The following is a 13,476-nucleotide window of genomic DNA, read 5'->3' as shown; positions in this document are numbered from 1 at the left end:
TTAACATATGTATAGCTTTGTCTTACTCCTAGTCTGAGATGTCACCAGAGCTTCAGCTAATAACAGAGTGTTTTCGTTCATGTGCCTGAATCTTGGTGTTGGATGATTTTTAAGCTTTAATTACATAAAAGTAATACATATTTTGTGAGAACATTGACCATAAATGCTATAATCAATCAGAATGATATTTTTAACATGGGAAAACAGCCTATTATGAACACAGATGCAACAATTAGAGAAAAAAAAGCAGCTCTGGCAGTGCAAAGGCTAAATATCACAATACATTAGCACTTTTCTATAAAAACATAAGAAGTTTGTTAAAATCGGAAGATAAAAATTCCACATACTATAAGAAACAGAAAAATCTAAAGGTATTTCTATAGACATACTATGCACAACAGAACATCATTTGGTAGTCACAGTAACTGAACTAATGCAACTACTTGGATACAAGTTAGTAACATGTTATTGTAGGCACAACACGAGGAAAGAGAAAGTACTTTCATACACAAAATGTGGAATAAAGGCTGAGACTATAGACTTAAATAAGTATTGCACTGAACAGTTTTCTGGGTGCTGTACTACAGTAAGAGACTAGGGAACATGTAAGACAGTAGTTCTATTAAATTATTTGAAAGTACTTATCTTCAGGAGAAACAGCAGTACTGCTGATACACACATTTTTGTACATAACTATACAGTTTTTGGACTAAAAGTATCTTCTACAAGGAGGGGAGGAAGTGGACAGTGGGAGGGAGATGAAAAACACAAACACAAACACACACACACACACACACACACACACACACACACACACAAGAGAGAGAGAGAGAGAGAGAGAGAGAGAGAGAGAGAGAGAGAGAGAGAGAGAGAGCACATACATAAGTACTTAGAAAGCTTCATTCCAGACACAATAATGATGGCAAGCAAAAAATTATTGTGACACCCCCTTTTCCAACTTTTTTCTCCCAATTCTCGCTACAGGTGTGTCACTTTATCACTCTAACCTTGGGGTCTGAGTGATCTGCCCTTCCCTTTTAACCTTTCCAGATCCATCCCTCTCTCCTCTCCACAGATGGAATTCTCAGCTCCACAAACTAGGATAGTGTATGTACTTCTATACATGTCTATCAAAAATACTGCTATTTCACCTGAAGGTAAGTAACCCTAAAAACACCAAGGTATTTTAGGCTACACGGAGCACCAACCAAGGGCAAATTTTGCCAAGTTGTAAATCTTGTAATTTGTTGTAATATGTATTTATTTTATGTAATTCTGTTTCCATTGAGATATTAGTTTAACAGGAAATAGTGACAACATAATTGAAAGCCTAATTTTTTAACACTCATAGGGTGAATATAACAACAAAGAATGGTAAAATCTTGGTCAATGAAAGTTTGCGTAAAGAAGATAAGAAGGTTTGTAATTTAATACAAAGGCTGTCTAAAGTTTCTATGCACTCTTTGATCTATTAACTGAGTAATACAGCTTTGTCAATTAGAAAAAGTTTCAAAAACAGAAATGAAAACACTTGCTCTAAATACATGTTATTGTACATTGAAAACTCTCGGAAAACACTTTTCACTTGGACAGAATATTTTCACTTACAGCTAACATTTACCTCCTGCTCACAAAATGGTTGATTCTGAATGAGGCGCCCACAGTTTCCACATGTTAACTTGGTTCTTGTGATGTCTCTAGCTTTCCGGTTACTTGCCTTCTTCAAGCATAAGTAGCACCTTGCTTTCCTAGTAGGTTTTTCATTTGCAGTAATTTTGTTTACCTCTAGTTTCTTTCCTAAGATCTCTCCCATTGCGCAAATAATAGGCAACTGGAGTCCTTTCAGATCCATGGCTCGCTCTTCTATGTTATGGTTTCAAAAGTTCGTGGCTTAATTCATGGACATACAGTTTTCTGGCGTTTGGTTTCCCTTCATTCCATTTAGGCACATTCATCTTGAACAGTGTGTATGAGTTAACTGCGGCTATATCAAGTAGGCTGTAGAACATTGTCAGTGGCCACCTTCTTGTACCCCTTTTTGTAGAGTATGTCCTAACCATTTGATCTACAGCATCCACTCCTTCCTTAGTGGAATTATAGTACAGGTTTATGTGTGTTTTCTTTTTTGGTATATCAACTTCTACTCCTGCATTACGATGTTGTGTAGACACATCAACAGATTTTTCTTTGGTTTTTTCCTTTGTGATGTAAGAGACAATTGTTACTGGCGGCTTCTTGGAATATGGGTCTGTGAATGCGAATTTGGAGGAATACAGCTCTCTGCCTGCTTTCGTCTTAAGTTCCTGCGGTACGTTTTCTGTTTGATTTGCGTGTCCCAACCAATGTAAATTTGTAGTCTTGATAGAGAATGTCCGCCAACTCCAAAGAAGTGTAGAAGTGGTCAGTTGTGACAGTGTAGCCTGTATTCTTTATTGACTCCACCAGTCTCTTCACAACCTCAAGAAGACCTCGTTCACTGGCAGGTCTATTGTCTTTTCCAGCATACACTTCCATTTTTATTATGTATCGTTCTGTTGCACTACAAAGCATTTTGACTAATATTCCATATTTTCCAGGTTTGTCTTTGAGGAAAACTTTCAAAGGACAACGACCTCTGGAAAGACACAACATTTCATCAATTGTATTGTCAGGTCCATTTCTGAAGTACGTGGGAATATTCCATTCAATACTTCAAATACTTCACGCAGCAGTGCAAATTTGTCATGCACACATCTTTCTGATCTACTGTCTTTATCATCAAAGCGAAGAATTTTCAATAGCTGATATGCTCTGGTCTTACCCATAGCTCCTCTATAAATCGCTCTTCCCAATAAATTTGACCATAAATCAAATAAAGAAATATTGGTGTCCTAGTAAACTTCCATTAGAATTAAAATTCCCTTCAATGTATATATTTCTGAATCGCCAATGAGAGATATGTTTTCTCTTTCAGCTACTTCATTTGTATGGTCAAGTATTTTCCGTACTAATTCAGGAGTGAAAATTTTTTTAAACAATTCACATATGCTTGTAACTTTCCCAGCACTGGTTATTCCTTGATGTTCACTGACTATGTTACCAAAATCCCTTTTACTATGCCTCGGAGCTTCTGCAAGATACACTTTGCCAGAACTTGTAAGATATTTATTTGGAGTGTTACTTGCACGGTTTGTTTCTTCTTCATTGTCCTCCGCTTCTGTATGATGTGACTCAAAATCACTTAAATCTGATAATTCGTCGTTGAGTAACAGTTCTGCAAGAACTTCTGCGTCGTTCAAGCCTCTGTAACTCATCTTACAAAATCCACTTTACAATAAAGGCGTCGCTCTACTGTGACAAATTGCTAATAGTAATAATGGCAAGTCTAAAATCGACAATGAAAGCGAAACTCAACAATTAGACGCTCAACAAACCACTGTAAAACTCATGTTTGAGTTTGCCAACTGAATAAAAGAAAGAAAAACGTACGGGCAAGATAATAAGAATTATGGTCTTGTGGGGTACCAACCCCGGGCGAAATGTGCCCTTTGGCATAAAATTCCTATTTTGTAAATGCAATTATAAAAATTTAACCACAGAAACGTACAGCACAGTGTATTATAAGGTAACAGACAAATAGAAAAAAACCCAAAAGCATAGGATATTTGCCATGACATTTTTAAAAAATAAAAATGTACGGGCAATTTTTGCCCGTGATTGGTGTTTCTAGGGGTAATGGCCAGCAATTACATTTCATAATTTTACAGTTTTCTCCAGAAAATTTTTCTTCTGTTGCAAGACAGGGACTCATCATAAAATGGTTTTAACTTCATTAAGCAACTGGAGACAGTACCAGCAAGACTCAATAGAAGTAACTGGGAACCAACTGTATGCAGAGATTTGAATCATTATTTCATCTGAGACAGTACTGATCAATGGCAGCATATTTGGTTTAATACCCACAATCACATTCCAAATGAGAATTGATAAACATAATCCAACAAGGTTTGATCATTTGTTTTTCAATACAGTTGTCTGTTATGAAACATATAATACATGGTTTATATATAAAAACAAAGATGAGGTGACTTACCGAACAAAAGCGCTGGCAGGTCGATAGACACACAAACAAACACAAACATACACACAAAATTCAAGCTTTCGCAACAAACTGTTGCCTCATCAGGAAAGAGGGAAGGAGAGGGGAAGACGAAAGGAAGTGGGTTTTAAGGGAGAGGGTAAGGAGTCATTCCAATCCCGGGAGCGGAAAGACTTACCTTAGGGGGAAAAAAGGACAGGTATACACTCGCACACACGCACATATCCATCCACACATACAGACACAAGCAGACATATTTGGTTTACATGGTTTATCTGACAGTCACGGTCAAATGGTAGCTATAGTGCACCACATCAACTGAAAAGTAAATTTTCACAGATCTGAAAAATGCAGACTTGAGCTACACTCTTCAGAGGGGATTTACAGGGTACAAAATGGCAAGATGTTACCAAGGACACAGAGTACATAACAAATTAAATTTCTTTCTTAAAAATATTCTTACGGTACCACGAATTCAGTTTCCTGTACAGTGGGTCACAGACAATTACAGAAGAGGAGCAGCAAACTTCCAAGATCAAAGTATCTTGCTCTAAGAAGAGACAGCTTTATTCAATGCAGAACACCAGCTCTAGGCTAATCAAGATTTTGACGTGAATTGCAAGCACTATGGCAAAATTCTTCACCGTCCAATTAAAACGCACACACCATTATACTGTTACAGAAGGTAATACACAAAAAAAGGGCAAGACTAATTTGGACCATTACTGGCATGAGAGAAATAAGCTCAGTAAAGCAAATTATATCCAACTTTCTGATGACAGTAGCCCCAAAACAGATTCAAATCATAGGCCAGCAAATTCAAGGAATTCTTTGTAACAGTAGCTGAAAGTGAAGGACAAAAATAGTCCACAATAGGAAGATCCACTTAGACAGCCACAGCATGATCCACCATCAGACATTAACTCCGCCAAATCATATGTTAAACAGACCATGAAAGTGTTAAAAATCACCAAAAGCAGTAATTCTCCAGGCTATTATTTCAGAAAAATACTAAAGATGTTAAAACTTCCTGGCAGGTTAAAACTGTGTGCTGGACTGAGACTCAAACTCGCGACCTTTGCCTTTCGCGGGCAAGTGCTCTACCAACTGAGCTACCCAAGCACGACTCACACCCCGTCCTCACAGCTTTACTTTTGCCAGTATCTCGTCTCCTACCTTCCAAACTTTACAGAAGCTCTCCTGTGAACCTTGCAGAACTAGCACTACTGAAAGAAAGGATATTGCGGAGACATGGCTTAGCCACAGCCTGGGGGATGTTTCCAGAATGAGATTTTCACTCTGCAGCGGAGTGTGGGCTGATATGAAACTTTCTGGCAGATTAAAACTGCCCGCAAAAGGCAAAGGTCCCGAGTTTGAGTCTCGGTACGGCACACAGTTTTAATCTGCCAGGAAGTTTCATATCAGCGCACACTCCGCTGCAGAGTGAAAATCTCATTCTGGACTAAAGATGTTGTCCAAATTTGGTAGCGCCCCCTTGAATTAATTTTGTAAACAGTAAATAAGCCGATGTATATTTTTTGAACAATTGAAGCACACAGTAGTAACACTTGTTTATAAAAGTAGAGGTATGCAACTGACATCTAATTATATACCCATCTTCCTTCTTCCCGCATTGTCAAAAATGACAGGGACGCCTTACTACAGAATATTGAACCATCTTTCTGACAATAACATTTTTCAGAGCAGTTGGCTTCTGTACAGGCTTCCCTTTTTAAGAAAGCTACATTTAATCTCATGAACTCAAATTTTCTGGAGCAGCTAAAAGAGGAAAATCACCCTGTTGCCATTTTCTGTAATCTTCCAAAGGTCTTTGACTGCATAGCCATGAAGTTCTACTACCAAAGTGAAACACTTATGACATTAAAGGCACTCTCCTGTGACAGGAGTAAGACTAAATTCAAAAGGGGGGGGGGCAAATTAGATGTGGTATCCTGCAAGGTTCTATGCTTGACCTGCTCCTTCTCTTGACCTATATAAATGATTTATCTGAGACCTAGGAGGATTCTTTACGAAATGTGACGTTTGCTGATGAAACAAGTAGGGTATATATCAATAAAGGACCACACGCATGCAGGTGAATAATATAACAGGGTTACAACTGGTTCACAGCTAATAGCATAACCCTTAGTCTAATAAAAACTCATATTTTGCAATTCCAAAAATGGCTTACCCTTACAGGTACCAGAAGTAGAGATCAATGGCCATATATTGGATGAAGTCTCATCCAATATATGGCCATTGATCTCTACTTCAGGTACCTGTAAGGGTAAGCCATTTTTGGAATTGCAAAATTGCTTGTGTGAAGTTACTAGGCATCCAGATTGATGATAACTGAGGTGGTAACAGCATGTGGTCAAACTAACCAAAAAGCTAAGTTCTAGCTTCTTTGCACCTAGAAGCATATCTCACTGCATTGACCTGCAGACAAATTTGCGAGAACCTTTGCACACTTTCACTCAATACTGTCCTATGGCATAACCTTCTGGGGTAATGTAGCTAGGGTCAAAAAGTATTTATTGCAGACAAGTGTTTGATGAAAGTATCATGTAAAGTTGGTAATTCAACATCCTTTATGGGCCTTTTCAGGAACATAGGGATCTTTTACGCATACATACCAATACATACACCCCCTAATGGTATTTGTGGTTAATGACAAAAGTGATACAGGATGATATCAGTAATTCACAACCATAACACTAGAAGTAAAACTAATATTCATACAGACTATGTATACCTATCTATGGTTAATAATGGAGTTTTATACTCCAGTGATTAAGTATACAACAGATTGCTGGTAGACATCAATATCACCCACGTATTCAAAAGTCCACCCTTATAGCTGAGTGGTCAGTGCGAATGATGGCAATGTGAAGAGTCCAGGTTAGATGTCTTGTAACTGCCAGACATTTTTTTCTTGTGGGAAGACTGGAAAGAGGTGTACTCAGCCTTGTTAGGCTAACTGAAAAGCTACTTGAGTGAGCAGCAGCGACTACAGGTCACAAAGACGAACAATGGCCAGTGCAGCACTTCCATGTCAAACACGGTAACATGTAGAAATCCATAAACATGTTAGGTAATTTGAACACCTAGTGTGAATGAAGTTTTCAACAATACAAAGAGCATTTTATACTCAAATGAAACTGAAGAAGAAGTAACACCCATAAATGGCTTTGCAGTCCTTGACAATGGAGTTGTGGTTCCAAAACATTTTGAGCTGAAACAAGAAAATAAAATACTGTGACTGAACACAGCAAGTTAATAATAAAAATATTCCTAAAATGAAGCATGAGAATACCTTATCAGACACTCCTCATACAATTTTTCAGAATATTTGGACTCGAGGATATAACAACCCTCCAACTCTGATGTTTGCTTTGAAAAGGTCTTGATACTGTCTGTATACGTAGACAGCCGACAGTGATGTACGTGAACTGCATGTTTTACTTGAAGCATTAGATAAAACAGCAGCTGAGTAATACCAGAGAAAAAGCACTGACTTTATTTCAAGGTAGTTGTTTTCTCTTATTACAGATATGTAGTGTAATTTAGGAGTAATTCACATACCAATCAGTGTGAGTATATTAGCAATGGTAACAATTTCTTGTTAACATACTGTGCAGGGGTACTCAGCAATTGCAGCTTCTGTCATGTGTAAACATTCTAGAAGGCTATCCATCATAGGATTCACAGAACACTATGTATGAATGAATGGATGGATGAATATACTTGGGAAATATGTAATGTGTGTACCAGTCAACTCCTAAACAAACACTTAAAGCACTGAAACTTCCTGGCAGATTAAAACTGTGTGCAGTACCAAGACTCCAATTTGGGGCTCCTGAGTTTGAGTCTCGGTCCGGCACACAGTTTTAATCTGCCAGGTAATTTCATACCAGAGCACACTCCACCACAGAGTGAAAATTTCATTCCGGACTTACAGCATTGGTGGAGATTCCAGTAGTTATAATTTATGGAAACTGAATAACTCCACTTCAAATTTGGTTTTTACGGCTTTACTATATTGGCCATGGCTGATAAAGTTTGGGCACAAAATTCAGCAACAGTGTCCTACTACCTCCTTTGATTTTTTAAAAACATTCTGTGAGATTAAAATGCTTTTGGTCTTTTCCCCTCCTCTGTTGTGGCAACATTAAACCCAAAGAGAGAGCTACCAAATAACAAAGAATACTTAATACTATTAGTCGTGTTAGACTAGAGACGTAGAAAACATGGGACAAATGTCATCACAAAAATGGGGAATATAATGGGATACCAGTGTAGATTTTTTCAAATGGGATAAGCTACAGATCAGTTTCTCACCACAATCAGATACTTTAATTTCAAATTAACTGGTTCCATCAACTAACAACAAAATTGTGAAAATACTGACCAAAAGGTGACATCACAGTGGACATTAATGTTACTTCACTGGTCACAGGCAACTACTAGAATTGAACAATTCTCTTGACTGAGCAAACTTGTTCATCCTACACCTGCATAGCACTTTAAAGACCATGTGAGACAAAAATATGCGTCAGATTCCTTGTTGACATATTCAGATGGAAATATCTGATATAACCCACACTCCTCTTCCGTCCTGTCTTCCTGTTCTTTTCAACCACACAAATACTTTTACACTACAAATATAAATTTTTGGGACATCAGCCTATGAAATGTTCTCTCAGCACGCAGCAGTTTATCAGAGGAGGACAATCACAACAACAACAAATCTCACTTCCACCACAAACAAACAAACGCCAAAGACAGCTAGCCTTGTTGGCAAGGGAAATAAAACAAACACACACACACACACACACACACACACACACACACACACACACACAATGAGTAAGATCACTGAAAAGTATTACATACCGATAAATTCTTTGCAGACTTTCCACTTATTTTAAGAATCTCAGGATTTGCCATCACTGCAAATATGAGAGGTTGCTTCTTTTGTGCTCTCTGGCTGGAAGACCCAGGAAGAATTCGCATACCTCCATATAAAGGTATAGAATCTTCTGTGTTATGTGGCATCACAATTTTCACCCAAGACATAACATTAATATAACATGGTCGATCAGAACCCTAATGAAAAACAAAAAGTTAATTAGAATACTTACACATAATCAAAAACATATCCGGATGCTGACACTACAAAGAGAATATAACATACATGAATAAAATCTTGCACACACATATGAGGCTGCGGTGGATTTCGAAAATATCGGGCTCCATTTCTTGCCCTGTCCATTTGTCTCTTGCTTTTGCATTGATGTAAATATGCAAGACTCAGCTTCTTACTCCCACTATCAGCTGAACCTAGACGCTCCCTCATCTGAAAAACATTTGTGAGGTCATGTAAACAAACATTTTTTTAAAGAGTTATACCACGTTGAACACTAAATAAACAACTGTGTGGTTGGCGAACGCTAAGAACAGCGACGTAAACAGCCTTCGTACGTGAACCGTCAACAGACCTCATCCATTTCACGAAATTTTCATGGCATTGTAAAACGTGTACACAATTACTACTGAAGACTGTATACCAACACGGAAAGTCGAGCACGGTTTAAAGGCAAGTTACGAAAGGGGGAGCTATATTTACGCCGTTCATCTAAATATAAATGTTACTTATTTAAATGTAATTCAAATCCTAGCCGGATGTTTTCTATTAATATAACTTACCTTCCTCCAGTCCTAAACTGGAGACGGACGACGGACATAAACCACACACTAACACACCCATCAAAACACACAGCTGTCACTAACCTCCTCGTTGACACACATTTCATTGTTTCAGCTTTCTCCCAAGCTAAATCGATTTTAGGTCGCAGGTAGCAGAAACACTCCGCTTCGCCAAAGACATTACTTTTCAGCAGTAAGTGGTTAACATCTCTGTTATAATTTACGTTTAGGATATACTGGACCAACTAATGAAAGTTATTATTAGATCGAAAAAGAATAACTATTAGTTCTGTTAAGCATTCCACCTATAATCGTCCGTTATATACAAAGGGTTTCACAAAATGAAACAGCTAATTAAGAGGGAATAGAACACAAACAAAATCTCAGGGTAATCAAATATCAAATAAGTCTTCAAGAAAAAAATTAAACATATAAAGTAAATAACAAGCAGTTTCATATAAAACTGAATAACAACTGCTCCCTAGCATAAAATATCCCACGTACATACGTTTGTGACGCAGTTTCAAGAGTAAGAAACTATATTGGCAGGGAATATTGCTGTCGCATTACTCTCTAGGTTTCTTAATTCTATTTCCCGTCAAAAACAAGAGGCATCGTTACTTGAATGGGATGTTGAGTTCACGAAAAAGACATAATAAAGGGCGTTTCATACGGAAATCGTGGTTTACTCCCGTAACATGAACTGCTGAGGGCTATTGCATGGTAGAGATCTGTAGACTAACTACTCAGAAGCATTCGTGGAGCCTTCATCGTCCTCCAGAGCAGCCTCAGTGGCAGTGTGAATAATTTCTGCTAGTGGCATTCTCAAAGTTAAGGGCCAATAACCAAGTACTAACTCATCTTAAATTGTAAAAGGAAAGAAATTTACACCAACATAGTGAAGCAGTTAACTCAAGATTAGTCTGAACTGTTTCATGAAACCACAGGAAACTTAACTCTGTATCAACAAATATGACAAGTATTTGCATGACAAAACTCCAGGAAGCTGTTTAATGGGCTCCACAGTAGATCGTTTGCAGATGAAGTTAACACTGATATTTACTATAAGATATGTACAATTACACTATTTGTTTTCTGATTCTAATTTTGATATTACAGTTTTTTTTTAAATTACCTTTTAATTGCATTACAAACATAGTGTTACAGATTATACGTCCCTTTATTTGTATCTACGTCACGAGAGGAACTGTTGCTGTGCTACTTCCAAAGATGTATTTTGGCTGAAGCAACTGCATGAGCCCATATTGGATTTCGTCAAGCTCGTATTTTGTGTGTTTTATATTACAACCAACTTATAACTTATGTCCTGTAAATAAATGCTGTTTCAAAATACTAGCACTCGGAGGATCTCTCTAAAAGATACACTTTATTGATATTGGATGTCAAATAATGAGTTATCAGCATTTAAAGGTTTCAGTAGAAGTATGAGATAGAACACAGTCATACAAAACTTGTCACCATTGCGGTGAAGTGGGTAACTTCAATAAAAGTGGATGAGGAGGTATTATTAGTCCGCATCCTGCCATCCCAAAAAATTTTAAAATCCATCTTCATGTTTCTGACAGCTTTTGTGACTTTTTTCATTGTCAATCATTTTAAAATTGAGCATTAAACAAGGAAATGGGAGTGAATATTCAAAAAATATTGATTATCTGGTAAAAACAAACTACCACTCATTGTCAAAACAAAACAAACGTAAACAGGGCTGCCACATGTGAGAAAAAACTAAAAGGCTACTTAGTTTCACTGTCAGCTGTCTATAACGTATAAAAGAAAATTTACAAGCTCTTTAATTTATGAGACTGCTTTTCCGAACAAGAACGTCTTCAAATTAAGTACATATGCAGTCGAAATGTATTCTAGTAATGATGCAGGCATAATTCTGCTGGTTCAAATGGTTCAAGTGGCTCTGAGAACTATGGGACTTAAATTCTGAGGTCATCAGTCCCCTAGAACTTAGAACTACTTAAACCTAACTAACTTAAGGACATCAAACACATCTATTCCCGAGGCAGGATTCGAACCTGCGACCTTTAACGGCCGCGCGGTTCCAGACTGTAGCGCCTAGAACCCCTCAGCCAATTCTGCTGGTGTTTTCTAGCTATTTCAGTTACTTTCAAGAGCAAAGGAAGAAGTTTACTTCCCTGGCATAAGAAGTTTACTTCCCTGGCAATGAATTGTAATTTTTCGTGCATATTAGAACATTCTTCACACAACCAGGGCCTTTATTTAGCAGGGGACATCATCCTTAAGTACTTTCGGCAGTTCTGTCGCTACATAAATGACTAGTATGTATTTGACCGGTTCTCGCGTTCAAAAAAAGAAAGTACAGCATACTTGCAATTTTTTGGACAAATTAGAACACACTTCATACAACCAGCACACTTGTTTAGCGTGGGGGGAGCTTCTTAAGTGCTATTTGTACTACATAGTGATATGTAAATAACGTGTATGAAGTTGTCAGAAAGTCACTTTCAAAGAAAGAAAAGGCAGCAATGGTTCCAGATTTACAATAAATGAACCAGCAGAACGTATAAAGAGCTTCTGCTATAATTCGTCTGCAGTCACAACGATACCTTGACAACAGAAACATCTATCATTGCCTTCGAGAAAGCCAAAGTATATCGCTGAAAGAAGCGCAACCACAGTCCCTCTCGTGCCATATACACACATAAACCATGATTAACATGACTGCTAGTGACTTCGTTACATTGAAACCAACATCAAAGTCACGTGACGCGGGATAGAACGCAGAGTCTCTCTTATTATGCACTGTGTGGAGTGTGACACTTAGCGTTTTTCTCATTTATAGTTGAAATCAAGCATTGACAGTTCTGTTTAAATGGAATAAAATTACAATTCTTCGCTGAATTCTTTTTTGTTGTTGCACTGTTAGTCTTTTAGTACACGTTTCCACAAGAGTGGAACACAAAATATCAGTTTGGCAGGCAACATTACTTTTCTGACAATGTTTTGTTAAAATTTTATAGGAAGTGAACTCCATTTATAACCATAAGGTCTGGTTCTTAAACAACATAAGCGTTTATATTTTATGACTTTTGCCAGTTAGTGATGCAGGTATGGAAAGAAAGTATAAGATTGCCAGTTTACGTTAGAAGAATCTCCTGAGGGAACTTATCTGGTTCACTCAACAAGAACAGATTTTCTAGATAGTCTCAACAGTTTACATTTATCTTTAGTTGTTTATGATGCTGTCAGAAGCAGATCTGCACCTTGAAGGACGTTTGTACTGGTTGAAGTGTTTTTTAATGCTGTGATAAATCGTAGAGGAGCAGATTGTCAATCCAACAGTCTGAAGCTGCTTCCAAGGGATTTTCGGTACACATTCGGACTGCTACATCTACTAATGCTAATTGCTCTGCCATTGTGATAAATAACGACTATGTTTACATACCTCATCCTGTTTCATACTCTTTGAATCTGGCTAGGAAACTGATCAAAAGACTGAAGTGCCACATTTGGCAAATTTCTCCATGTCCTAAAATTTCTAGTACTGGTATCTTGAACAAAAAAAAACAAAAAAAAAACAGGATTGGCTTATCTGTTATATCGAATGATCATGTTTATTTGTGCAAAATGGGTCAATAGACATAAGGAATTATGTTCTTTCAGTTGAATAAACAAGGTCCAAACAGGTTGTAAGAGGT

The 13,476-nt window shown here is 37.5% G+C and overlaps 1 protein-coding gene across 2 annotated transcripts in view; it reads right to left on the bottom strand.

Moving 5' to 3' along the window:
* The window catches only part of LOC126462714 (uncharacterized), a 43,215-nt gene extending 33,292 nt beyond the window's left edge, over positions 1-9,923 (bottom strand). The window contains exons 1-3 of one of the 2 annotated variants that reach the window (XM_050096095.1): positions 9,788-9,923; positions 9,276-9,437; positions 8,975-9,187 (exon numbers count right to left, since the gene is read on the bottom strand). In XM_050096095.1, coding sequence (XP_049952052.1) covers positions 8,975-9,187; positions 9,276-9,437 — 375 coding nt within the window. In that variant the 5' untranslated portion in view covers positions 9,788-9,923. Of the gene's footprint in view, positions 1-8,974; positions 9,188-9,275; positions 9,438-9,579; positions 9,678-9,787 lie in introns of those variants that run through there. The other variant, XM_050096094.1, reaches the window with a different exon arrangement.
* Between the last annotated feature and the right edge of the window lie 3,553 nt (positions 9,924-13,476).

Source organism: Schistocerca serialis, chromosome 1, assembly GCF_023864345.2.
Source record: "Schistocerca serialis cubense isolate TAMUIC-IGC-003099 chromosome 1, iqSchSeri2.2, whole genome shotgun sequence".
Classification (NCBI taxonomy): Eukaryota; Metazoa; Arthropoda; class Insecta; order Orthoptera; family Acrididae; genus Schistocerca; species Schistocerca serialis.
Note: the sequence above shows the minus strand (reverse complement) of the source record. Positions and strands in the feature narration are given on the sequence as shown.